Source organism: Apteryx rowi, unplaced genomic scaffold, assembly GCF_003343035.1.
Source record: "Apteryx rowi isolate R43461 unplaced genomic scaffold, aptRow1 scaffold_1514, whole genome shotgun sequence".
Taxonomy (NCBI): domain Eukaryota; kingdom Metazoa; phylum Chordata; class Aves; order Apterygiformes; family Apterygidae; genus Apteryx; species Apteryx rowi.
The window spans coordinates 6,599-32,593 of NW_020447769.1; the positions used below are offsets into that span (position 1 = coordinate 6,599).

A 25,995-nucleotide genomic window follows, 5' to 3' on the forward strand; every position below is an offset into this window, starting at 1 on the left:
CGGCCCGGGGGGAGGGGGCGGCGCTTTGGGGGGGGTCCCTGCTGCTCCCGTGGTGTCGCTGTCCCCCCGGGGGGGGGTCCCTGCTGCCCCACTGGTGTCATCCCCTGGGGGGGCTGGGGGGGTCCCTGCTTCCCTACTGGTGGTGTCATCCCCCGGGGGGGCTTGGGGGGGGTCCCTGCTGCCCCCTCCCCCGGAGATTTGCCCCTTGTGGGGGGACACTGGGGAGCTCCCTCCCGCCCTAGGGCTGCTCCTTGTTGCCCCCATGGTGTTGTCAGCCCGCGGGGGGACTTTGGGGGGGTCCCTTCTGCCCCCAGGGCTGGTCCCTGCTGCTCCCCTGGTCAACTGCCCTTTGGGGGACACATGGGGGAAGCCCCCTTTGCCCTGGGGAGGGTCTCTGTTGCCCCCTTGGCGATTTGCCTTTTAGAGGGATGTTGCAGAGGTCCATTCTGCCTCCAGAGCTGGTCCCTGATGTCCCCATGGTGGTGGTGTTCCTCGGGGGGAGGCACTGGGGGGTCCATTCTACCCCCAGGGCTGGTTCCTGTTGCCCCCATGCTGTTGTTGTCCCTTGGTAGGGGTCTTGGGGGGTCCTTTGCACTCCTGGAGCTGGTCCCTGTTGGCCCCATGGTGGTTTTGCCCCTTGAGGGGGGCATCGCGAGGGTCCTTTCTTCCCCAGGGCTGGTCCCTGTTGCCCCCATGGTATTGTCATCCCTTGAAGGGGACACTGGGAGGTCCCTTCTGCCTCYGGCGCTGGTCTGTGCTCCTGCCGTGGTGTCACGGTCCCTTAGGAGGATATTGGGGGGGTCACTTCTGCCCCCAAGACTAATCCTTATTGCCTCCTGTGCCCCCCAGCCCCTCAGAGGGAGCTCAGAGGCTCCTTCCTGCCCCCTGCCCAGGTCCAAACCTTGCCACCCCCGTGGTGTCGCAGCCCCTGAGGTGGGTTCCTGGGGTGTTGGGAGCTTTTTTTTGTCCCTCCCTTCCAGGGTTGGTCCCTTCTGTCCCTGGGGCATTGCAGTCCTGGGAGGGGTTGCAGGAACGAGGTGCCACCCCAAGGCTGGCAGGGGGCAAGAGCGACTGGGCCTGGCGCTTCTGGGCTTTAACCTGTCGTTTCCGTCAGTTGCCAGCGAACCTCCAGCACCGGCCTCGGCACTCGCTGCCCGTGACACCACCACGCTCCGGATAGGTGAGTCCACCGCGTCGCTGCACCGGATCCCCGCTCCAGGCGTCCGTCGTAACAACGAGCGACCAGTGATAGTGTTGGGGATAGCTCCCTTGCTGGTGGGAGTTTGTGCTTTCTCCCAGTTAGAGCTGTGTACTGGAAGATAGGCTCTTACTGGAGTTGTGTGCCACGGTAGTGGACCCCGGGGAAGATGGAGGCGCGTGCTGCTGATAGCAAGCCTTTACGCCACGGCTGGGCTGCTGTGGCCTTGTTGATGCTGTGACTTTGCGCRCGGGGGTCTTAGCTTGACCCCTAAGAGCAGAGGAGTTGATCTGCTCTGAGCCTGCAGCTCCAACTTGCGTTCGAGAGCACCAAAACTCCCCAAGGGTGTTTGGAGGCGGTTTCCGATGGGGAACTTCTGCTGTTTAGGTTTATACGCTATGGCGGTAGTGCTTGCATGGCTTCCTTCCTTCCTGCCTTCCTCCGGGCTGCAGAGGTGGATGTTTGGGCTATATCTGCGTTGATCTCTTTTTGCAATGCCAAATTATTTGTGTTGGCAGTGGTATCTCGTGGCAGTGAGTTCGCCAGGCTCCTTGTGCTGTTCGCTTGTTYGCATTTAAAGTGATTTCTCTTGATGCGACTGCTCCTCTCCTTCCGGCCAGGGTTTCCTCATCCTTGGGAGCGCCGTGCCGCACTGCATCTGGGTCCTGTCCCCGCTTCCTCCTCCCTGAGCCCTGTTGTCTCCTCTCTCCAGGTGGCTGTGAGCTGTGTCCCTGCCTCCCTGGGAGCGCAGCACGGGCACCCTGACCTGACCCGCTGAGGAGCTGGGTGCGTTGGGAGCCTCCATCCTCACAGTCACCGGACGGGGAAAGGGGAAGTGCTGCATGCTGAGGTATCCAGGACAGCACGCATTAACCACAGTTAATTAGACCCTGCCTGCACTTCCAATGGGTTCGTGCTGTCCTTTATTTCCGTGTAGGGCTTTTCCCGCTGAGATGAACTGCTCAGACTGCCCTGCGAGGTGTCCGAGCCGCTCAGGTTTCTCTCTGCGATGCGCCCGTTAAATCGGGTGGCATCTCCCCATCTGTGTCCCGCCGACCGGTGACGAGTTTCCAGAGGAGGCAGAACCACGTGTTGCCTGTGTCACGGGCTGTTGTGTCTGAGGCAGGGCTTTGCTGTGGGATGTTTATGAAAAGCAATTGCTGGGTGGTGGATGCTGTGTCCCCCAAAGAGATAATGTGGAAATTGGTGTGTCAGTAGCCTGCTAAGGATGCTCTGAACTGGGGGAAGGATGGGAATTCTGGATAGCCATTTAATTGCAGGTGGGAAGCTTCTTAATTAGTGTAATCATTAGGACCTGTCAGGCTCCCTGGCAGCTTTCTAATTAACTAAAGCTCTCCAGAACTCTTTCCGTCAGCAGACTTCGAAGCACAGGGAGGTGAGGTGAATTTTCCAAGTCTCAGCAAACCAGAGGTGGAGAAGCCAAGTTCCCTGAGTCAGCCGAGCGTCTCCCACTGTAAGGGGCGTTTGGGGAGAAAGCTGTTAGTTGTTGAAGACTTAACTGAGGATTTAAACTACCTGACAGCTTCTCAGGGGTGAGGAAAGGCTCCTTCTGGAGCTGCAGCCTACAAATGAGGTTGCCATAGTCCAGGTCTGATGAGAAAACTTTCCTTAAATAGAAGAGGCTCAAACGAGCCCAGTGTGACACATGTGCAGGAGGGATCCAGCGTAAATAGAGACACAAGGCCACAACCTAGTGCCATGTGGGTCTCCTGGCGTGACAAGGGAGCTGGAAATAAAGGTGAGGGGCTCTCAGTAGGTTGAAAAAGTACCTGACGCTGTGCAATGCTGCTGTTGTCTCATTTTGGTCCCTGTTGCTCCCGCTTTACGTAGCCCAAATGTGGCCTGGATGCTGAACACCAGCAGGGCCTGGCTATTGGAATGTTTATATAGCTATGTAAATATTTTAATGACAGATTATTCAGGGGCTAAACAGCTGTAAACATCGGGTTTCCAGCCGTAAAGTGGCTTGCTTGGCAGAGCCGTGGCGGGTGTTGTTGAGTTTTGTGTGCGCTGTGGAGAGGTGCGAAGTGTCAGAGCAGGAGTGGATAGCGGATCTTGGAAGACGACAAGTGTCTGATGAAGAGCTGGAGCTTGTTGGCTTTGCGGTGGAGCAGGGAATGTGTCCTGTGTCCAGTCAGCTCTTAAATGTTAGAGGTAAAAACAGCAGTATTCCTGCCTGCGCAGGTCTTGAACTGGGTGATTCCTCCTTGCGAATGTGTTTGTGGGTTGATCCCTTCAGCTACCTGGGAGGCATCATCTGGCCCCGGCTGTGAGCAGAGGAGGTGTGCGAGAGGCCCGGGAGAATTTGCAGCAGAGCTGGGAATCATTCCAGTCCCCAGTTCTTTGCCACAAGACGTGCTTCTCTACAGGGATGGTTTGTAGCTCTGTTTCATGTGAAGGCATCTTGGTTTGGGCCTCCAAGAGGCGCGAACACTGCAGCATGACCTACGTACAGGTCTGGAGGGGCTGTGCTGAGCGCTGCATTTGGGATGAATCCAAGAAATGCCCGATTATAATCTCTGAAAAGCCATCTACAAGTTATTTGTCGCTCGGAGCAGAGCTGCTGTCGCAAGCGGCTAGCTGGAAGTGAAGTCCTGCTGACTGCCGCTGATGCCTGATGGAGGAAGGCAGGCCGCGGTGCTGGTGGTCGTGGCACGAGCTGGGGAGTGAGGTTTTCCTTGTCGCAGACCAGGCCCCGTCATGCTCTGTTTGTCATCCGTCTGCGTCTTGTTTCTTTAGGAGGTGGCCAATGGTTGGGTTGCCTGGCGCCTGCAAAGGGTCTGGGTGGGAAGGTATCGGGGGGAACCAGCACGTTGCTCCACCATTGGTGTCTGCGGTCTTTGGGGTGTGTGGGCTCTGGTACCGCATCCGGAGTCGGCGGGGTCTGTAGGAACGTGGCTCAGGGCAGAAAGGACCTTTCTCGTTTGAATCGCTAACCAATATCGCACCATTTTGGAGGCTTGGAGAGGCAAGAAGGGTGACTCGCCCTACCGGCGCAGCAGTGGTCCGTGAGCCGCGGGGGAGGCAGAAGCAGGCGGTGAGCTGCCTGCCTGCAGTGCCGCTGTGTCGGTGGGAGATACGCGCAGGGTGCTGAGCCCCAGGTGCTTGCTCTGCTGGTCGAGGCTGTTTGTGTCCTGGGAGCTGCGTGGGGGGAGGAGGCTGTAGTGTCTAGGCAGTGCCTCGCAGCTCGGTCTGGCCAGCTGAGGAGGCACCCAGAAGGCTCTGGCATGCAGAGGGATATTTTTAGGGCTCTTGCAAGGGTGCTGGAGACTCAGGCTTTGAGCATGTGAAACTTAACAGTGATGATCCTGTCCAGATGTTGACTACAGGGAATTGCCTAAGCTAAATGTCAGCTCCCTCAACTCTTGGGATTGCGTCTAAACAGTTCCTTCGAACTGGGCAGAATTTGCTGGCTCTGGTCATGAGCTGGTTGAGCACCCTGAAGCATTGCTGTCTTTGCAGAGAGACCTGGCATGGAGCTGGTGGCTCGGTGACAGACTAAAATCTCTCGGTCCTGGGCCAGAGTCACAGATAATGATCCATTTCATGGCTCAGGGCTTTCTGCAGGGCTGACTCTATTCCAGCTCTCTCCAGATCGGACCAAGTGGTATCTTATTGCTTCCCTCAAACAATGCACCATAGTTTGGGGAGGTGGAAGCGATACCTTTGACCCTGTCTGCATTCCCAGTATATAGCTGTACTGGCTGTCCCAGCAGCCCCGTGCCTCTCCCAAGTTGGTAAAACCGTGGTTCTGCTGCAGCGCCCTGCTCCTTGCTGTGTCTGCCAGCCCGGCCGGGCTGCCCAGGGTGTGAAGAGCCTTTGCCGACGTGAGATCTGGTTATGTCTCTTCCGACAGAGCTCTCCCTGTGCTGATCTGACCTCCGGGTAATTTCCCTTTCTTCCTGTGCGTCTGTTTTTACAAGCTTCTTATCACCAGTTACTTGATTGCCAATTAGTTGAGGGTTGCCAAGACATCTGTAAAGCCTGGCCTGGCCACTTTCCGTCTCCGGGTCTAGAGTCTATTTGTTTGCCCAAGATGGTCTTTAGAATAAACCAGACTCCCATGGTCTGAAACAAACACCCAGTGTGTCCTGGCCAGCCATTAGTTTTAGCAATTCCTAATTAATTGGTGAATGATTCAGAACAGCACGCGACTGTACCCTGCTTTTAACCTGGGCATCTGGCAGCAGTGGACTGGGTTAAAACCCCCTCCTGGTGTATTGACTTAACTGCTCTTGGTCTTGCTAATGTGCTGAGCTTTGGCTCCTGCTTGTGGACATGAATGTTTCCTTCACAGATCTTTGGGAGGCTGAAGCTCTCTGCTGCTCGGCCTTCCTTGAGGGGACCTGTGCTGCTTTCTCTCTACGCCTCCTTGATCTTCTCCTTGTAGCCCTGGCCACGCTCCACGGTCTCCATTCTTACCTTGACGGCATGTTTGCAAAGAGCTCTGATCGCTTCCAGCCCTGGCTTTCATGGTTTTCCCCTTCAGCAGAGGGGGGTCATGCTTCCAAACTCTGTGTGCGATGGGGGAACCATCTCTGTTCCCTGGGAAGGGAGCTGTACCGGGAATCTCTCCTCCATCCTCTCTGTGGCACATGGCAGCTGAAAAGTTTCCGTGGCCGTTGGAGTAGGGGACAGGATAAATACTGCAGGGTCTTGTGCGGTTGATCGCTGTGATGTAGAAGTCATTCTGCAGGCCTTAATTAGAAGAGGTGAAGAAAAGGCATTGAAAGCATCTGTTCCTTGAGGGGTGACAAGGATCAGGACAGCAGTGTGGACAGTCTGCAGTTTGGCTTCCCAGGACAACTGCCAAGTGTCCCAAATGCTCCCTGTCCCCGAGCACGTGCAACCAGCTGGACGGAGAAATTCATCTGGTCTGTGCCGGGCTTGGAGCCTGCCGCTGGCTAGCTACTGCACAAAGACTTGGTCGGGCCATAGCTGCGATCCCCTCGTTCACTCCCGGAGAAGCGGGAACCCCACACTCGGGTGTGTTTTATCCCTGCAGCCCCGAAAACCAGGCTTGCTTTGTCTCCCGCTCAAAGCTGTGAGGTCAGGCTGGCGTTTCTGGGGCATCACATCTGACTTTTGAGGCAGGAAGGACTGTGATAGATAAGGCCTCAAATCAATGAACTCCGAGGCTTCGTTGTAACACGGTGATTGAGGCTGGGCGGTGGGGCATGTGCTCTTCGGACCTGCTGCGGGCCGTCTGCATCCTAGGCTYGGTCTTTGAACGTGGGACTAGCCCGTGTTCTCCCCACGGGCACACGCAGCTTCGGGCAGCTCTGTGCCATGGAGAATTGGCTTCTTTGTGCTAACAGGTACTCGCAGAGCGCTCGGTGCCCTCTTTAAAAGTTTGGGCTGGTTCCTCCTTGGCTGCGTGCTCCTGTTTTGTCTCTGAGCTGCTGAGCGCCGACGGCGTGCTCCGCTCGGTACCGAGCACTGCGGAGCTGCCAGGCTAAGCAYGCTTTAATCTCCCTGCCAACTTAATGGCTTTACCTGGGTGCGAGTAGAGCTGATCGATGATTTGGGGCGGCTGACACAGAGCCGTAGGAGGAGAGAGTCCAACCCACTCCAATATCGATGATAAGTACAAATCCACTGATACAGGCTTGTGCAGTGCTCCCGGGGGTAAAAGATGGCTGAGGACTACAATGTTTTCCTCTCCGCAATGTCTTTGAGTGCTGCCAGAGGGAGCAGTCTTTCCCTGACATCAATCCCTTGTAGGCAGCTGAGGGCTTTTTTGCAATTTGCTTTCTTATTTTCTAGCAAGGTTATAGTCCTCTGGTGTGGGTGGATGAGACATGAAGTCAGACTAATTATTTGGTAATGGATTCCTTTCCTCTGAAAGCGAGTTTCTTGTTCCTCACCTTCGTGAAAAGACTGCCATGAAATGGTGTTAATGACAGAGCTGAATAGGTAATTTGGCAGAGGGAAATGACTGCCGAGGAGCAAAGTCCAAACCTAGGTCTTTTGTATGTGCTAAGACTCTCCCAACCCTTTGGATTAACGCCTCTGAAGGCAGAATAAGTGCAACTGCCGGGCTCCAAAGGTGTAATCATCTGGTGGAGTGAAAGTCAAGCTATTGACAGACTTTCTGATCTCCTAATTACTCGAGCAACGGGGAGTTAAGCGTTAACTGTAGTCGTACGCAAAAGTCAGAGCTGAGCATTGCAGTGTTTTAAGTCTGTTCCTTAGTCATCCCGCGTGACAGGCGTCTTACGAGAGACAGAGTCGCCTTGAAATCGGGGAAGTTTAAAAAAGTAAATTAAACGTAACCTTGTCCCTTCTGGCCCTGCCAGTTGTATCCCAGTTCCTAACTGGGCCTGCTTGTGCGCAAACAGCTCCCAAGGACTGGGAGACCCTTGCATGGTCGGGGCATCAGTCGAGACCTGTCCAGCCCTGTCTGCATGGAAAAGTGGCCCTCTCCGACCCCAAGTGCTGGAGGAGTCTTGAATGGGGGTCCCTGAAGCTGTCGGTCCAAAGGACTGGTGAATGTGGCACTGGAGGTGGCTCCCAAGCTGTCTGTCTCCCTGGATGTCAGGGAGAGCGGTCCCTCCAATTTCGTTTACCAGCTGCCTGAAATATTACTGCTGCTTTGGTGAATGGGGGGGAAGCAGTTTGTTCCACTGTTAAAAAGATCGCTCGGAGAAATTCTGTCTGTTCCTCGTACCCCTGAAGGTGCCCCGACTTCCTCCGGGGCACAATCATAAGCCAAGGCATCCCGCGCGCGCCGGCCTGCGGAGCCGAGGCGAGCACGGGAGTGTTGTCTGTGCCGTTCCCCCGGCCCGTGGCGGATGCGAGACGCCCCGAGGAGAGCGCCAAGCAAACGCACTGGCTGAGCAAGCTCGAATCACCCCCGAATTGGCTGTGAGTAATCTGCTCAAAGGTCTGAGCCTCTGTGTTTTCCAGGAGATGAACACCCACTCTTCTCCCCACCCTGCCGTCGGTGTGAAGCTTTCACGTGCCGAGAGAGCTGGTGGGAACGGTGGAGGGAAGGCCTCACAGTTCGCTTTTAACTGCTGGCGTAGAGGAATGATCCCGTGAGTTTTGGCCAGAGGAGAGAAGGGCTGAGGATCAGGGCTACGCGTGGACTAGATCTTGTCTCCTAAGATGAGCCTTTGCTTTTTAGCTCTTTCCTCACCCCCTCTCCACGGTATTAGCAGTTTGAAAGATCTTTGCTCAATAACTTTGTATGGGCTGTTGAATCGCACTGTCAGCATTAGCTGGGGAATGCGTAAAATTGAAGCTACAGAACACATTGATTTTCTTTTTTTCTTTGCTACTACTCTTATTATTAATTTAATGACTGGAGTTCTGTAAAGCTTGGTGGTGTTTTTGGTTGCGTGAACTTAGCTTGAACCGTAAAAAAGCCCCTCACATTTTAAGAACAAAAGCCTTTATCACACTTCAGCTGGCTGACGCCAGCTGCCCAAGCCTTCCTCAGTCATTCCTGAAACTCGGCCGCAGCAGCAGCAGTGCCGTTGCGGAGCAGAGCGAGGGCCCGGAGAAGGCAGCTGGAGATGCTGTGTGTGTGCGCCAGCAGCGTGGCCCTTGCTTGATCACCCCCAAACTGATAACCGTGGGTTGCCTGCTTTAGGATCGGCGTGTAAATCACTAGTGCCAAATCCCCGCTTCGTCTTTAGCGGACTGCTTACGAAGTCGGTTTGGCCTCCCTTCCGCGTGGAGTCCTGTTTGTTTCAGGGACGCTAGCAACGGCCTTCAAATAGCAGGTGGGATCAGCATGAAACGCTCATGGCCAAAATATTTTATAAATCTTCCCAGTGACACAAAATGTCAGTTCCTAGCGCAGCTGCTGGGCTGCAAAGAGGAAGAGCTGCTCAAGTTTTTGATATGCTACATTGCATAAAACTGAGGACAAGCCAAGCCTACCTCCTAAATCACTTATCCCTTAGACGGGAGTCGCACTTTGTCTTGGACTGTAAGTGATAAACATGGTTTGGTCAAAGCCTTTTGCCGCCTTCGGCCTGTGGCTGTTTAGGGCTGAAGCTGGTGTTAATTCCTGATCTAGCAAGGATTAATCTCTGGATTGTTTGCTGTAATCAGAGTTGATGATGTTCTGGCTGTAGCTTTTCCCCTTGTGTAAATGGGGACTTTTAACAGACTCCCTGGCGCTGGTTAAGAGCAAGCAGCTAAAACACAAGTATGAAAATGTCTGACTAAAAATAGAAGGAAAGTAAAGAACTAGCAAAGCATAAATAAAATGTTATTTTTTCCTCCACCTTGGCAAAACCTCTGCTGCTCGTGACTCCGACATGCTTGCCTTGCATGTCTCAGTTTGGCGAAGTAACTTTGCTGGCACGCTGGTGCTGGTGCTCCCGCAAACCTGTCTGCACCTGCTAGCCCGCAGGAAGCAGCGATGGGTCACGGGGATCCTCGCAGGTGCTGCGGCTTGAGGGTAAGGAGGCCGCCCGTTTCCCAGGCGGCAGCTCCGCGGGAGCTGCGCGAAGCCGTGAGCGCAGAGCGGAGCCGTAACAGCAACATCCTCCGCAGCATGGGAGGGATTGCTCTGAACGAGGAGGGGGGAGTTGGGGCTGCTTTGGATCAGCCCGCGAATGGGAGAGTCTTGCGGCGTAGCCGTATGGTATTGAGATGAAACATGCCCGTCGGCTTTGAAATGTTGCTTTTAGTCGTGATTCCTGGGTGGGAAGATCAATACTGAACTGCTGCCTCCAGCCGCTTCACACAGAGACTTGTCCTCTCTGCAAACAACTCAAGCTGGTTTTAACTCCTGTTTCCCCATTGTGGACTGACCAGCAGCAAATATGGCTGGTGACTGGTGTCTAGGCGAGCAGGGCTGTCCCTGGAAGTTGTCCCCACCTATGTGTCACAGATACAGCAGGATCATCACATGTATAGTGGTGGTCATCGCTGATGCTGCAGCCTGCGCCTGCCACCCTGAGATAGCCAAATCTCTTAAACCAGGGCTATGAAATGGCTGGGAGCCGAAAACACCAGAGCATGATTACTCCCATCTCTGATTTTCCATGTGCTCATGAGGAATTACTAAAACACTCCTGTAATAATTGTGAACACCAGGCAGCTCCCAACCTTGTAACTTAGCTCTGCTGTGGGAGCTTGCCCTGCTCCCTGGGAGGAGGCAGAGGGAAGAAGTGGGTCCCAAAGGTCCAAACTTGCTCTCCCGGGGAGCAAGCGAGGCAGAGTGGAGTGGCTGGACATCCGGTGAGAGTGTCCTGCCTGTGGCATGTAGGAAAACAGTCCCTTGATGGTGCCAGGAGGCTGGGAGGATTTTGTGCGTGGGAAGGTGTTTAAAAATCTGTCGCTGGGGTTAAAAAAACCTCTTGAACAGCTTTTAACTAGCTGCCTACAGTCTGCAGGTGCCAAGAAGTTTCTCGATATTGCTACTTGCTGCATTCCCAAGCTACCTTTCCTCATCTGCATTTCAGATCTGAGCTGTGTTTCCACTTCTGCCTCCCCCTGCCCTCCCCAGGGTGAAGTACGTACTCCTCGGTTACGGACATATTTTATGCAGCTGTCTTGGTATAGCAATTACTGCCAAGCTGAAGTCAATAACTCATCATTCCTTTGAGCATAGCTGAGGATCAAGAGTTAGAAAACGAGCGCTTTCTGTCTTACGAGAGAGGTGAAGTGGAGACAGGGTAGCAGGTGGGAATCAGAGGCAGGTATTGGGAGCTGAAGTGATCCCGCAGACAGGAATGCAGCTGTGAAACATGTTGACTCACAAGTCTGCTTTCCCATTAAGTTGACAACATCTTAGTAAATTAGACACACGAGAGGAATTTAAGTAACAAACGTAGCCTGGTGAGGGCAGAGGCAAGGATTTCTTCTCTGGGACTTAGGGTGGCTGCTCGATAGTAGGGATCAGCAGTAACTCCAAGGTGTTTTGCAGCCTGGGGCCGGCTGCATTGGGATGCTGCTCGCTGCGTGTCGTCCCCAAGGTGGCCAGCAGAGCGAACCTCCTCCCTAGCTCGCGGAGTGCTTAGGATCCTCCGGAATAAGAGACAGTCTGAACCGCGGCACATTCGCGTGTGAATGTTACCCGCCTGCCCGTGAATAGCTGTACTTGTGCGGCAGGAGCTAATGCCCCCAGAAGGCAGATAGCGATTAGCAGCCTTGGCAATTACCCAGGCCTTGGTGAAGGCCACGGCACATTCCCATTCGCTCTGCCCTTGGTGATAGCCAGCGAGCTTTTGAGGTCATGCACGTGACTCTCTCTTGTGTGCGGATCAAGTGCCGTTCCTCGGCACGCCGGGCCGCAGCACGGCAGCCTGTATTCACGTGCGTGTCGCTTCCTCCGTTGGTTCTCACTAGAAAGCGGCCATCTCTCCAGGTCAGCCTGCGAAGCCGCAGGTGCGTGTGCCGCTCTGCCGACGTGAGGGCAGGCAGTCACGGCCGAGTCTCTGCAGACTAACTATGCCAGATCAGCTCCAACTTCTGTCGTCTTCGTCTCTCGCATTCAGGGTGAACACACAAGAAAACAAGATGTCGGATAAAGGGAGCAGCATGGACGGGAAGACGGACATAGTGAATGGTAAGGGTGCCGGCAGAGACCTTCTGCACTTAGTCCTGTCTCGGGGCTGCGCTTCTCTCACAGCTTGGGTACATGCAAAGCAACTGCATGCAGATATTTGTCCAAGTGAGACATCCTCAGGGTGGCTTTGTGTAGCGGATGTATTAAACCTTTTCATGGAATACCAAAAAAGGCTACATCTGCCAAGTAAAGCTTTTTACACAGAGCTGTTCACTAGCACTAATCAAACCATTGAGTGTTTGAGGGAGCTGGTGGAGGGGCGTAAAGGTGCCTGGGTCCTCGTCTAATCCCCTTGGCAGTATCTGTTCTCACTTTGTCGTTGCGCTTGATCCAAGAAGGGAACCAAATGCTGATCCCAGTACAGCAGTGGTGGGTCCCAGTGACTGGACTTTGGCCCATGTCCCATCTGACCTGCTCCAGAATGGCTTTTTAAGCCATCAGAAATGCCTGGATCATACTGGAAAGAGAGGGCATGTTGACAAACTCGAGGTCCGAGCTGACACTTGGTCCTGAGCAGAGGCCAGATGATCAGGGGAATCCCTTGTGCTACCCAGAGCAAAAGGGAGCCCCGTCCCCACTGCAAAGGGACAAGACTGGGCCTTGGAGCCCTTATGAGTTGTGTGGTGTGCTTGTTCATGTTTGGGGGCAGAGATCTGCTAACACTTTCACACAGGAGATGGAGCGGAGAGGAGAGGGGTTCAGTGCAGGCCTGTTTTACAGCAGAGCTCACACCTCTGCCCATTGGTGATATGGAAGGGGTTAAAGCTTGTCCATGGAGAGAGGCTGAGGAGACCTCTAGATCTCTGAGTGTGTGGGATTTCTTAGTGAGGAACTCCCTGTGTCGTTCGTGCCTTGCAGGCAGTTTGTCCAGCAGCCCGGAGGAGATGTCAGCTGAGGAAGGCCGAGAAACCTCCTCCGGTATCGAAGTGGAGGCCTCTGACCTCAGCTTGAGCCTTACAGGAGATGACGTGGGGCCCAACCGCACCAGCACAGAGAGCCGGGACACAGACACGGAGAGCTCGGGGGAAGAGAAGGACTCTGACAGCATGGACGACACGGGCCACTACTCCATAAATGAGGAGAACCGGGCTCATGACCGGTCGCACTCAGAGGAGGAAGAGGAGGAGGACGAAGAGGAGGAGCAGCGGTCCCACCGCCGCGCCCAGCGCAAACGTGCCAACCACGATCAAGACTCCTCCGATGACGAGCAGGCCCTGGAGGACTGGGTGTCCTCAGAGACCACGGCGCTGCCCCAGCCCCGCTGGCAGGCGGTCCATGCCCTCCGGGAAAGGGAACTGGGCTCCAGCTCCCGCTTTGTCTATGAGGCCTGCGGGGCCAGGGTTTTCGTGCAACGCTTCCGCCTCCAGCACGGCCTCGAGGGCCACACGGGCTGCGTCAATACCCTGCACTTTAACCAGCGCGGCACGTGGCTGGCCAGCGGCAGCGACGACCTCAAAGTGGTGGTGTGGGACTGGGTCAGGAGGCAGCCGGTGCTGGAGTTTGAGAGCGGCCATAAGAGCAACGTCTTCCAGGTGAGGAGGGGGCAGGCGCACGGGAACGGTCCTCAGAGGGTCAGAGATGCTGGAGAACTCTGCTAACTTTGTCAGGCCCTGATCTTCTGGGGATTGGGGTAATACCCCATGCAGTAGGCACTTACCTGCTCTAAGAGCATATAATTGCCAATGGATGGTGCTATGTAGGGCAGGAAAGATATGTTTTTAAAGCTAAGGGCAGGCTGGAAGAGCTCAACAGCCATGCAGTGGTAAATAACCATCAAAACTCCCTTGAGTGCCCTAAAAGCTGCTGTCTCAAGGTCCCCTGGCCAGGGATGGCAGATGGACATAATGTCGCCTTCCCAGGCTGCCAGTTCTTTGCTGAGAGCTTCCCTGACTCTGAGCTCTGGTCACTGCTGGTCTTCAGGCTCTGGTGGGGCGAAAGGTTTGGGAGCAGCTGTGGGGCAGGAACTGTGTTTGGAGGAAGATGTGCTGTACCAGGGTGCGCAGCCCCGTGTGCGGGCAGTACGGCCCTTCTGCAACCGCCAGAGGGGGCCCGGCGGGCCAGGCTCAGTCCTGCGTGGCCGGTGAGCCCATCCCAGCCTGTGCTTGGAGGCCCTCTGGCATTGCCAGCATCGCCGTGAGGGTCCTGGCTCTCTTCATGCCTAATCAGAAGGAGCTGGGATAATGGCTCAGTTAGTTCATCCTGTGGACCAGGGGCTTTGCAGTCGCTGTCTGCAGATCTGAGCCCTCCACGTGTCCAGGGCTTGTCTCTCTGAGCTGTTGGGATTTGGCAGGGGTGGATGATGCATCCGTCCAGGGCACTGTCCTCCATCTGTGTCCTGTTTTACCCCCTCGTTTCCTTGCCCACATACACAAGCACATGCCCTGGCTTTGAAAGCAGTCCCTTCGTTTACTCTCTTCCAGGCCAAGTTCCTTCCCAACAGCGGCGACTCCACTCTAGCCATGTGTGCTCGGGACGGCCAGGTCCGAGTAGCTGAGCTCTCCGCCACCCAGTGCTGCAAAAACACCAAGCGCGTGGCACAGCACAAAGGAGCTTCGCACAAGGTGAGCCCAAACCGGCTTCTGGAGGGGAGCAGACAGGAGTTGGGGAGCCCTGTAATGCCCAGGGGCTTTCCTAGCTCATGTGCTGGACGTTACTGCCAGAAACACTGAAGGCAGAGATGCTGGCACCATTGTCCCTTGGGCTCCTCTCTGTTGGGCAAAGCAGGGGCATCCATCGAGGGACCAGTTCTTAAACACTTTTTTGTAATTATTTTATCATTGCGGTGGTGTAATCCATCCTTTGAGAGAAGAGGACACGTTCCTCTTGGGCAGTAACCCTTGGGGACAGGGAGGAAGGTGTTTGCCCTTGGACAAGGCTAACACATTATGAGCAGGGTCTCTATATCCTCCAGAGCAGTGTTATAAACACACTGCTTTTACTGGGTGCTGAGTATAGAGGGTTTGGTGCTATTTTGGCTCCTGTTAATTGCTAATGGTCTGCTGGGAGAAAGGGGTCTTATCCACCTTGTTAGGTAAAAAGGGAACCAATGCCCGAGTATTTATCTTCCAGCTGGCCCTAGAACCGGATTCTCCATGCACTTTCCTATCAGCAGGTGAAGATGCTGTAGTCTTCACCATTGATCTGAGACAAGACCGGCCTGCCTCGTGAGTATTTCTCTACCTGCTCCCGCTGCGAGACCTGGGAAACCTGTGGAGGGGAGACCTGGGGTCCCTGGTGTTCTCCTGTGAGTGGGCAATGCTTGGCTGCACAGGGCTGAGAGTCCCACGCACGCCTCTGTGCAGTCACCTTGGCCCATGCTCATCTGACAGCTGCAAAGCAGGAAAACATGTTTTTTCAGCTGTTAAATCGTGGTCTTCCGTGAGGTGCATGGGGCAAGGTCAGACCACAGAGCTTTCAAGTGGCTGGTCCAATCCTTAGCCATCTAGCAGGAGGATTTGGGTATGAGCCTTTCTAATTAGATAGTGGTTTTGAACCCTCCATCCTCCACTGGGATTGAACCCTTTAGGCCCTATTCAAATAGGACATAAAAATAAAACCTGTGTTGCAGGTCTGTGTCCCTGTACATGTACATATGCACCTACTGTGGCAGTGGCCAAAGGCTGCCAGTCCGGCACCACATTACCCATCCCAAAGGCAGTGCACGCCTCCGCCACTTCACCCGGAGGCCTTGACTTTTCCAGGTGTAAAACACTCAGAGACCTGCTCACGTTCTGCGTAGCAAAGTGGCTGATTAATTACAGCACTTAAATCTCTCCACGCTGGCAGGAACTCAGAGCTCGTAGTTTGCCTGGCTCTCTCGTTGCACGAGCGCTATTGTAGTTAATTGAAAAACAATAATTAGTGAGCAGCCGGGAGTTGTGTGCTGGATCTTAACCCATATCTCAGAGAGTTCTGTCGTTTCTGACAAGCTTCCAAAATAAATCCATGGCGGGTATTAAAACAGACGTCTGGTTTTGGTATCATAGTACTTTTCCAATACAGCGGAATATTGTTTTGAAGATGATCCTACTTAAAACTGAGGGCTTCAGAGCTTGTCTCCTGGTGGTTTGGTTTTATTTGTATGTGCAAGTGCTTTGGTCTGCAACCTTAAAACCATCTGTTTCATAACCAGGACAAAAACTGCCGGGGCGTTTCAAAACAATCGTGTTTAATCTTCATCCTCTCCCTGCTCCTTTATTTGCTGAGTCCATTTGGAAAGGAGTTTGTCGGTCAGTAAGTTGGAGTGGATCTGTTGCTCCTCTTCCCTCATCTTTCTTCCTGGAGATCCATGCTGCTGTTTGGGTTTGATGCTCACAGGGAATTGTCACCATGCGAATGTGAAACCACTCTGGAGGCAGGGTTTGCAGGCAGACTGTAGGCAGCTCCCATCTTTCATTAAGCCGAATGGTATAATTAGAATAAAGACAAGCTTTTGAGCTTGCTGTTCCTTCTTGAGGATGCTGCCTCAGTTTGTATTCATGTCTACAAAGCCTAAATATTGAGCCCAGACTCTTGGGGGAGGGGAGATGGTGTGTGTCAGATTTCGTTAAATCTGGGCCTTATTATGGGGAGATGGATGGGGAAAAATAAGAGCAGAGTGTTTCTGCTTTGGAGTTGATTTGGTTCTGCCCTTGCTGCTGACTGTCTAGCTCCTTCAGACTTGGGTTCGGGCAGTGAAACCCTTCAGACATTTTGGATGAAAACACCAGAGAATGATTTCACTCTGCGTTACTTGATTCATAGACAGAGCATGTGCTTGCTTCAATTTGGAAACAGATTTTTTTTTTTTTTTTCCCTGGGAGTGAGTAAGAGACTCGCAGAGCTCCTGCATTTCCCATCTGGACCCTGTTTTGAATTCGAGGTGGATTTTTTTGTTGTTATTATTCCTTGTCTCTTAAAGGAAACTGGTTGTGACAAAGGAAAAAGAGAAGAAAGTGGGTCTGTATACCATCTACGTGAACCCAGCCAACACCTACCAGTTTGCTGTGGGAGGCAGAGATCAGTTTGTGAGGTGAGTCTGTGTTGGGGGCCTAGACTGAGCCCTCAAAATGGACTTGAACATCCCCACAGGGACTCGGTCAGTGCCCCAGAGAGCTCTGAAACCTCCCCTATCCCCCCAGAAACACCTGTGGCTTGAATCAATAATGCCTCAAAAGACTGTTCTCCCATAAGTAACATTAAGACAAGCGGGATTAATAGAGAAGGGTTTGGATCCTTTGTGCTTTAGCCCTGTGATCCACTATCCAGCCTGCCTTGAGGCTGGGAGATCCTTCCCTCAGGAACTAGCTATTCTCTTAATGAGCTTCTGAGAAATCTTCTCTTGGTCCCCAGCCAGCAAGTAGTGTCTGATGTGCATCAGAGATGAGGTTAAGCTCAGGAAGGGTCTTGGTTTCAGCAGGATTGAGCTCCTTACATGGCAAATGCAAGTCCACCTCCCTTCCCTCTCCATATGAATTAAAACCTTCCTGAACTTGCTTAATCAAAAGCTCCTCCAAAGCTGTGTCATCAAGCCCTTGTAGCACTGATTACTCCCATGCCCATGGGGCTGTGGGTCTGCATATGTGACCTGTTGTCCCTCATGCAGATCTACCCTGCCAGTCTGTCCTCTTCTGCCTCCAGTGCTAGCCTCCCCTCTAACCCCCACAGCTAGAGATTATTCCCTCTGCAGAGCTTGGGGCACAATGAGCAAACCTCCTTCATCCCGTGTGGCATCTACTTCTCATCACATTAGCTTAAAATTGCGTTTCTTTCCTTCCTGCCTTTAGCTTCTAAAGTCTCTCCCCTCTGTAGCCTTCAAAATGTTCAGGGCAGTAACCTCCCATGCTGGACCTGGCTGTCTCCATCTGACTGGCCCCCAGCTCCTTACATTAGTGCAGATCTCCCCTAGAGCCGATGGGTTTGAAGGTGCAACTCATCTGGCATCTATTTTAGGCAGAGATGAATCGTGCAGTAGGTTCACGTGTCCACGGTGAGCAGTTCTGACACAGGCACCTGCAGTTAACTGAGCTGATTTGCCCGCACTTGGATCCTGCTTGGAGTAACTAGCTGTGCGTGTGATCCTGAGCTTTTGTTTACCAGTGCTCTCAAGCCAAGGCTGGCTTGCCCTTGGTCAGGAGACTTTCAGGAAGGGATGCTGAGCTCTCTACCTAGATGTGCTGGCAGCCAGAATCAAGGGTTTTTGTCTAGAGGCAGTGGACTCGGATGCTTTTCAGCTTCCTGAGACTGAGCAGAGCCAAGGCTGTTGTTTGGCTCCCTGAGGATGCGTGGGGGCTGCTCTTTGGAGAGCTCAGGGACTCTGCAGCCCCGCTGCTGATACTCCTTGAGCAGCGTCAGCTCCCTGGAGTGTTAGCCATGCGGGTGTCTGGCATACAGGCAGCATCTCCTGGGATGCTGGGTATGGAAACGTTTAACACATGGGCTCTGCAGAGACTGCTCACAAATAGCAGCGTTGGCGCCTTGCTAGGTCAGTAGCTTTCAGAGAAGTCCATGATCATTTCTCTCAACGCGGCCTCCCCTCATTCCTGTTCTCTGCTGCTGCTGCTGCCGTCTCTCTATCTGCCCCTTGCCTTTCCCTGACTGTGTCCTGATTCGTTTTCCTCCTCTCCCCCTTCCACTCCTTCCTGCTCTCTGCTCTGCAATTTGGGCAGAACCTGGCCTGCCCTGGGCACTGGGCAGCTCCTGATGGATTTGCCACATCAGTGAGGCTCAGGGAGGTTAACTGTGGCCCAGCTGAGGGATGAGCGAGGTGGCAGTCACGTCCCCCTTTCAGAGCAGTCTCTGGTCTGACACAGAGCCCCGAACGCAGGTCATGGCCCATACACAGGCCGACTTTGACATTGTCACAAGCCACCTAACAATAGTTCCAGCATAATAGGAGCTGACAGTAAGCTGCTTTGGCTGAGATTTCTGTTAGTCCAGGCCGCTTGCAACTCTGCACATCCCTTGGTGAGGACTGGAGCCTCCAGCCAGTGTCATGGGCAGGTCTTGCTTCCTGAGTTGGGTTTAATGTGGAGTCTCCGTGGTCTGAGACAGCTGCTGCTGCCCCTCTGCCTGCCTCTCATGCCTGGAGAGACTGGGGAACTCTTGCCTTAGCACATCTGAGCTGTGTAAAAGCATCGCTTGTGTCCTGAGTGAATGTCAAACTCCTGCCATCCTTCCTCCAGGATTTATGACCAGCGAAAAATAGATGAGAATGAAAACAACGGTGTGCTAAAGAAGTTCTGCCCTCACCACTTGGTAAGCGGCTCACTCTCGCGGTGTTTCAGAGCAGACGGGCCGGGTTGGCGGGGCGGGGGGGTGGAGGGGCCCTTCCCATAGGCAGCCTGAAGGGGCCGCGTAGCCGTGGCGTGGGATAGCTCGTGGGTGGGTGGCTCAGCAGAGGACATCCAGCGGTGGACGTCAGCCTCTCATTTGCCTGCCTGGGTGGGCGGACAGCAGCCCTGCCTCAACAGTGTGGCTTGTGTGCCGGTTTCCTACGTGCCGGCAATGAGCAAGAGCCGAGCCTGGCTCGGGGTAGGCAGACCCCGGGGGGAGACTCGCAGCTGCTGGGGGGGGGAACCGCTTCTGCTGCAGGGTGACTGACACACAAAAGGGGTCTCCCGCCAGCAGAGATGCTGCCCGTGCCAGGCCTCTCCAGTGAAGCTGGCCTTCGCCCAGTTCCCGTAGTTGGGCTTGTGCAGGCAGCGCTTCTCGTTCCTAGTGAAGCGAGAGAGCCTAAAATGGGGCCTCGTCAAACCTTACTGCACAGATCTGCAAAGATCTCCCTCGGGAGCCTTGTTTAGGAGAGGCCGAGGAATGCTTGCTGGCCGAGTCTCTCACAGGCTTCCTGCCTGGAAAACATGTAGAGAAGCTGAACAAACTGCCTAGCTTTTTTTTTTCTTCTTCTTCTTTTCTTTTTTTCTTTTGACCCTGATCTTCCAGCATCTATAAAGTGCCATCTTGACTTAGGAAGGCGCATTACTTTTATGGCCTGGCTTTAAAGTCATTGCAAAACGGTAACTCACACCCTGAGCTCTCTGAAGTAGCACACGGTCAGCGTAGGTGTACTGGTGTGCTGTGGGTCAAGGCCTTTGAGGGAGGAGGAGATGGGATCAGAGCTGTCTGTGGTTTCCCTAGGTAAACAGCGAGTCCAAAGCTAACATCACCTGTCTCGTGTACAGCCACGACGGGTCAGGTGAGTAACCCCCTCGCCCCGCTGCTGGCAGGCTGGGGGACGTACCCTGGCGTTCGAGTGTCTTGAGCCTGCCGGAAATCTGCAAAGGAAATTCCAGCACAGGGGGGTGGAGAGGCTACTGCACACGGGAGGAATGTGCAGCAACCGCTGTGTGACTGAGCACAGGCTGCAGCTCCGATCCGGGCGGCTGGTGGATGAGTCGCAGATCATGCGTAGCCTGGGGCTGAGTCACCGCGAAACAGAGCCGTCCTGGCCTGGGAAAGCACTAGGGATCTAACTGTGCTCGAGATGCTTTCTGCCGGCCGTAGGCATCTGAGCGCCTTGTGGCTCTGGCTGGCTGCGTTGTAGCACACTGAGCCTGGCCCTAATGGAAAGATCATCTCCATGTATTTGATATTAATGCCCCTTTGCCTGTCTCTTTTGTCTTATGCCAGAGCTCTTGGCCAGCTACAACGATGAAGACATTTATCTCTTCAACTCCTCTCACAGCGACGGAGCGGAGTATATCAAGAGATACAAGGGACACCGCAATAATGCCACTGGTAAGGACCAACTGGGAACGAGCGTCACATGCAGTCCTTTTGGCAGGCTGTATCCTCCCTCTTTGGGGAGCAGAGCAGAAGCTGGGCCTGGAGGCTGTACCCAGGTCGCCGTTAAACCATCCCACCTCCGTGTCACCATCCCTGGTGGCAGGAGAGCTGAACTTGCTGTCTTGGTGGAGCTGCAGAGGGCAGCTTCTCCCTCTTTTTGCCCATGGTGAGGCTTTGGGACAGGCTGGATTTGGGAGGCTGTCCCCAGAGCAACCCGGAAGAATAATTGCCTGCCTTTAGCTTATTTCTGCAGAGCTGACTGTTTCATCTTCCTCTCAAAGACTCTTAACACAAACTCTTGGGCTTGCAAAGAATGAGCTATTATGTGTCTGGGGACGGAAGAGATCCACTCTGGTAACCTTGGAAACTCGCTTGCTGCCAGGCAGGAAGCGAATTCATGGCAGGGAGCACTGCCCGGCTTCTGATGGCCTCAGGCTGGTTGTTTCTCTCTTTTCAGTGAAAGGCGTCAATTTTTATGGCCCGAAAAGTGAGTTTGTGGTGAGCGGCAGCGACTGTGGCCACATCTTCCTGTGGGAGAAATCGTCCTGCCAGATCGTGCAATTCATGGAGGGCGACAAGGGAGGAGTGGTGAGTTTCTGCTGCCAGGACTGCACCAGATCCCACTGCCAAGCAGCTCCTGGTGCAACACGTTCAGAGTAATGGTCACGTTGACTTGCTCTGCTTCATTATCTGGACCGTGTTCAGCACGGAGCTGGGGGTTTATTTTCTGATCTTAGCTTAAGCCATGTGCCTCCACCAGTTTGTCACTGCTTTTTTCTGTGTGTCCCTTTGAATTTCTAACAAAAGCCAAGCATGGTTCCCTCAAGCTTCTGCTCCTCTGTGTTTGGGGTGCTCAGCACAAAACCTGGTTCCTCCTCCCATGAGAGATGACAAAGGCCATGCCCCGGCCCGGGAATTTGCAGCTGATGAGAGCTGAGGCGGGCTGGCAAGGGTGATGGAGCCTAAACAGCTTCTGAAATAAGAAATCACTGTGTGGAAATCTCTGGGCAGGGTAAGGTGAAGGCTGTGGGCCAAAGTCCTCCTCCTCCTTTATCTAGAAACGAGATATGAAAGATTGTCTCTGTTCAAGGCGAGCCCCCACCCTCTTCAGGCTCTGTGTCTCTGTGGATGGGTGGCTGTTAGGCCTCCTTCCAGGCCAGCCGTGACTCCCGCCCCGTCTCATCCCCTCTGGGGTTGTGTAAGGAGAACCTGTGCCCGGCTGTGCCGTTCCCTGTGTTTCCGACGCTGCTTTGTAGCCTGACGGTGGATTTAGTGTGTCTCTCGTCGCTTTGTCTGAGGAGACAGGCTGCGACTTGCCTTGCGTCAGCAGGGAGTAGGACTCAAACCAATGCACTCGGGGTCCGGTGCCGCATCCTCTCGGCTGGATGGGTGAAGTCAGATGTCGGTTCTGGCCTTCTGCCCAAGCTGCCTTGGAGGAGAAGTCCCCTGGTTACGACCTCGCTGTTGGCAAGCCAAAGGCAGCAATGCAGTACTTGGAGGAAATTGGTTCAGCTCAGCTGACCATCTGGTCCCAAATCGCACCGGAGGGGGAAAAGCTAGGCTTAAAAGCCCGTTGGGTGCTTGTCGCTGAAGGATGTGTACCGAGGTATGGGGACATCTGTGCTGTTGTGTGTCCAGGATGGGGCAGCCCCAGCCGTACCCTTCCCCTTGCTCACTTGTCCGTGTGTCTTAGCAAGGAAGCGCGTGCGTTCACTAGCGTCCAGGAGGGCTGGTCTGTGGAGATGGGCTCATCTCAAGGGTTGAATAAAGCTGTATCTAGGAAGAGCTGAGAGGCAGAGGAAACACGTGAGCAGAAATGGACTTTGCAGAGTTATCCCAGCCTTGCCGTTCCCCCAGAAAGGCCCTGAAGCTCCCACTTGGACTCCGGGAGCTGCGTGCTCCTGGGCTGGGTTTGGGCACTGCTCCCCGGTGGGTTTGCAGCTGCGTCGTCACCGAGTCCAAGCCAGGAAATGGCCACAGCTGCTCTGGGGTCAGCCTTGCGCTGGGTTTCCCAGGCTCTGGGCCGATAGCGGTTAGGTCCCGAGTGGCTGCTACCTCTGCTCTGGCTTGTGCTGGCCGGAGGTGCTCCATGCTGAGTTTCGGCTCCCTTTTTGGGCCTTGTGGCTGCCCAGGGCTCAGAGACGGAGCAGGCGTGGAGACGCATGGGTCCATGTGCTGGCCTGGGATCCCTGTCCTGCCAGGAGCACTGGTGTTTGGAGATCTGTCCTTGCTGCGGTGCTCTATCCCATGCTGGCGGATGACATATCTCCTCTGGGTCTTGTAACACTTGTTTTCTTGGCAGCTGGAGCGCTGGAGGCTTGTCAGGGCGTGCGCGGGAGAGGGACGGCCAACCTGTAAACCTCCATCTTGGCACCATGGCTGAGACCGCGGGCGATCTGCTGCGCCAGGCACCGTGTGGCATTACTGCCCAGCCTCCTCGCTGTCCTGGGCCCTCAGACGGAGCTTTGCCGTGGCACGAAACCTGCACAGAAACCGTGCAGACCTGTAACGCTTTGTGGAGCCGGTGCTGTGGCTCGATTACCCATCCCTGATGGATGCGGGCGTTGGAAGGGGAAGGGATGTGCTGCTGGCACTGTGCAGGGGAGATCCTGGGGGATACCTGCCCTTCGGGCGAGCCTGCTGCGGGTCGGCTCCCGAGGCCCCGAGGAGGCGGAGAGGGCGAAGGCACCACGGCTGGCCCTGTGCCCGGGCCGTGGGTGCCGGCTTTGCAGCCGGCTGGTTTCTTCCCTGTTCGGGTAGGCGTAATGAGGAGCGGGAAAGGCAGGTGTCTGGCTGCTGTCGCTTTCCGCTCTTGCTGCGGAGGGGAGAGGGAGCTGGGAACGGCAACGGAGCCCCGCTTCCCCGCTCGCTTGTCCGCCGCGCTCGCTCCAGCCCTCCGTGCCCCTGCCCTGGTGCTCGCTATGTGTAAGGAAGCTGTGAAAATCTCGGGGCAGGTGAACCCGGGGTGCTTGGAGCTCCTTGCGAGCAGGTCTCTCCTCCTCTCTGCGCTGTGAGGGGACGGAGACCCATCTCCAATGTGGACCGTACAGATGTCAAGGGGCAAATCCTCCCGTTTCCGCCTGGCGGAGCCTCTCTTGCAGAGGCTGCTGCCCTGTAGGGCTGGTCCTGGGCAGGAGAATTGCTGGTTGCGTCCAAGTGCAGCTGAGGGTGGTTGCAGTGGCTCTGTCACGTCCCCGGCCGTCTTTACGGGGTTCGTCACCTCCCGGCAACCTTCCCGATGGCAGGAAGCGAGGCTGCAGCAGCCGCCACCGCTTACCTCGCCTCTGCCTCCGTTTGGCTCTCGCTGCCCGATGCTTTTCAAACATGCCGGAGATGCTGCCGCTGCCTTGCAGGAGGCCCGGCCAAGCTCATCCCGTGGCCTCCCTTCCCTGTGAGCTGCGCTGCCGCTTCTCCGCCCGTCCGCAGGCCCCACAGTCGCCTTTTGTCTGCGTAGCGGCGGCCCTGGGCCAGCGCCTGGCGGCTGCTGGCACTGCCACCCCCAGCAAACGGCCTCGGCCCCGGCCGGAGCTGAGATCCCGCACCCCGGGGGCCGACGTGGGGCTGCGGGTCGGAGTGCCAGGGCAGGGTGAGGCCTGGGGCATCCCTGAAAGCCCAAAGCAGGGCTTGCTGCATGGGGTGTGGAGCCCTCCCTGTTAATGCCGGGCGAATTCACTTTCCCGTTAAATATTTGCTGCCGGAGTTTCGGTTTCCCCTCCTTTGTTGCTGCTTTAGACTCTCCGGACGTGCCAGGCTTTCAGCAAACGCCTTCCAGTCCGGACTCAGGCGCCCCATGAATTATTCAGGGCTCACCAAACTGTTTGCATTTCATTTCGCTTGCGGGGGGTAGCGTTTCCCAGCGAGGCCTCCGCTACTCTCCTAATTCCTGAGATCTAGAGCGCGGAGACGCCATCGCAGCTGGCGCCATCCCGGGGGAGAAGGTGGACGCTCTCCCCGCCTGGGACCGGTGACACGGGGTGGGCACCTGTGGCGAAGCTCCCGAATATTCCCAGCGTGGAGCTGGTGCCCCCTGTGCTGCTGCCCACGTTGCAGAGCCGTGTCTCCCCCTCTCGCCAGGCCTGTGACCCCTGTCCCTTGTGTCACTGCACAAGTGGGTGGCAGTCCACAGAAGCACCCCAGTGTTGCTCCATCTCCTCATCTCTTCGCCCTTGCAGTGGCATCTAAAAGATTCACTTCTGCTCCCCTGACCCAAGCTTGGGGCTGCTCCATCTCCCTCTTCCGCAAGGAGAGGCCTCAACTTTGCCAGGGGTCCCTGTGGCTGCGTTGCACTTGCCAGATCTTGGTGCTCCTGAGCCCCATGTTGGGAGGTGCCTGTGTCCGGGGTGTGGGATTCGCGCAGGAGCCGGCCCGTGGTGCCCAGGCCTTCTTCTTGGCCCCACTAGAGCTGGCTCCTGCTTGACAGCGCTCTCCTGCCGCAGGTGAACTGCCTCGAGCCGCATCCTCACCTCCCTGTCCTGGCCACCAGCGGCCTCGACCACGACGTCAAGATCTGGGCGCCCACGGCAGAGAACCCCACTGAGCTGGCCGGCCTAAAGGAGGTGAGACCCGAGCGCCCGAGTCTCCGGTCTCCCCAAACTCCCATGGAGGAGCGCCGTGGGGATCCAGCATGTCCCCTCGGCTCACGGAGCTGCCCTCTCCCAAAGCCGCCGACTCTCTCCGTGCTCCTAGGAGCTGTTTGTGGGCTGAATCCCTCTGGCACCACCATCATGAGGCATCTCAGAGCTGGAAATGCTCCCAGCCCGGTGCCTTCAACTAGCGTTTCGCAGCAGAGCACCGCTGCCCTGGCGCGTCGGTTGTGCCCGTGCTGTCCCCTGCGCGGGCACCGGGCGCGCTGACGTCTGGCCCCTTGCGTCGCAGGTGATCAAGAAGAACAAGCTGGAGCGGGACGAGGACAGCCTCCACCACACGGACATGTTCGACAGCCACATGCTCTGGTTCCTCATGCACCACCTCCGACAGAGGCGCCATCACCGGGTAGGTGCGGGGCCGCGGGCGCTGCCCCCGGGCCTGGCCCCTTTCCTCCCCGAGCCGTTTCGCGGGGCCCCCTTGGCCTCGCTTGCCGCGTCCCCTCTGGTCACCTCCGGTCCCCCACCGCACGCTGTCCTGCATCAGCGCACCGTTGCCAGCGCGGAGAGCACCGACTTGGGCTCCGTCCTGGCTTGGCTGTCACGATGGTGCTGTCGCTCTGTGACACCCCTGCCCCATCCCTGTCCCCCCTCATCCAGGGGGGCCGGGCGTGTGTGCCGGGTGCTCCCCGTCCCCTGCCCGGTTTACGTCTCCCATCCCTTTCATCCCCCCTTCCTCTCCCCTGGGCAGCGTCGAAGAGAGCCCGGGGCGCCGGACGGCGACTCCGACGAGTCTCCCAGCTCCTCCGACACCTCCGACGACGAGGAGGAGGGGCCGGACCGGGTGCAGTGCATGCCTTCGTGAGACCGCCGCCGAGCCCCCGGGCTGGGGCGACGGG

General features: G+C 55.7%; 1 protein-coding gene across 3 annotated transcripts; it reads left to right on the forward strand.

Moving 5' to 3' along the window:
* Positions 1-965: 965 nt before the first annotated feature.
* On the forward strand, positions 966-25,989 carry DCAF8 (DDB1 and CUL4 associated factor 8). Of its 3 annotated transcripts, none has more exons than XM_026059061.1 (14): positions 966-1,180; positions 1,911-2,048; positions 11,680-11,750; positions 12,609-13,282; positions 14,171-14,311; positions 14,820-14,914; positions 16,651-16,761; positions 18,914-18,986; positions 19,866-19,923; positions 20,358-20,465; positions 20,971-21,101; positions 24,950-25,069; positions 25,389-25,505; positions 25,848-25,989. In XM_026059061.1, the coding sequence occupies exons 2-14, from the start codon at positions 2,041-2,043 to the stop codon at positions 25,959-25,961; spliced, it is 1,821 nt and encodes a 606-aa protein (XP_025914846.1). In that variant the 5' UTR covers positions 966-1,180; positions 1,911-2,040; the 3' UTR covers positions 25,962-25,989. The 3 variants fall into 3 exon arrangements, with proteins under 3 accessions (XP_025914846.1, XP_025914847.1, XP_025914848.1); XM_026059063.1 differs by having other exon boundaries at positions 1,115-1,180; positions 1,911-2,107; XM_026059062.1 differs by lacking the exon at positions 1,911-2,048 and having other exon boundaries at positions 967-1,180.
* The last annotated feature ends 6 nt before the right edge of the window (positions 25,990-25,995 follow it).

Bases quoted from the DNA above. Each gene is read 5' to 3' on its own strand.
- DCAF8 (XM_026059061.1), top strand. The intron at 18,987-19,865 runs GTAAGCGGCTCA...TGGTTTCCCTAG, and splicing joins AGTTCTGCCCTCACCACTTG to GTAAACAGCGAGTCCAAAGC. The intron at 25,070-25,388 runs GTGAGACCCGAG...CTTGCGTCGCAG, and splicing joins AGCTGGCCGGCCTAAAGGAG to GTGATCAAGAAGAACAAGCT.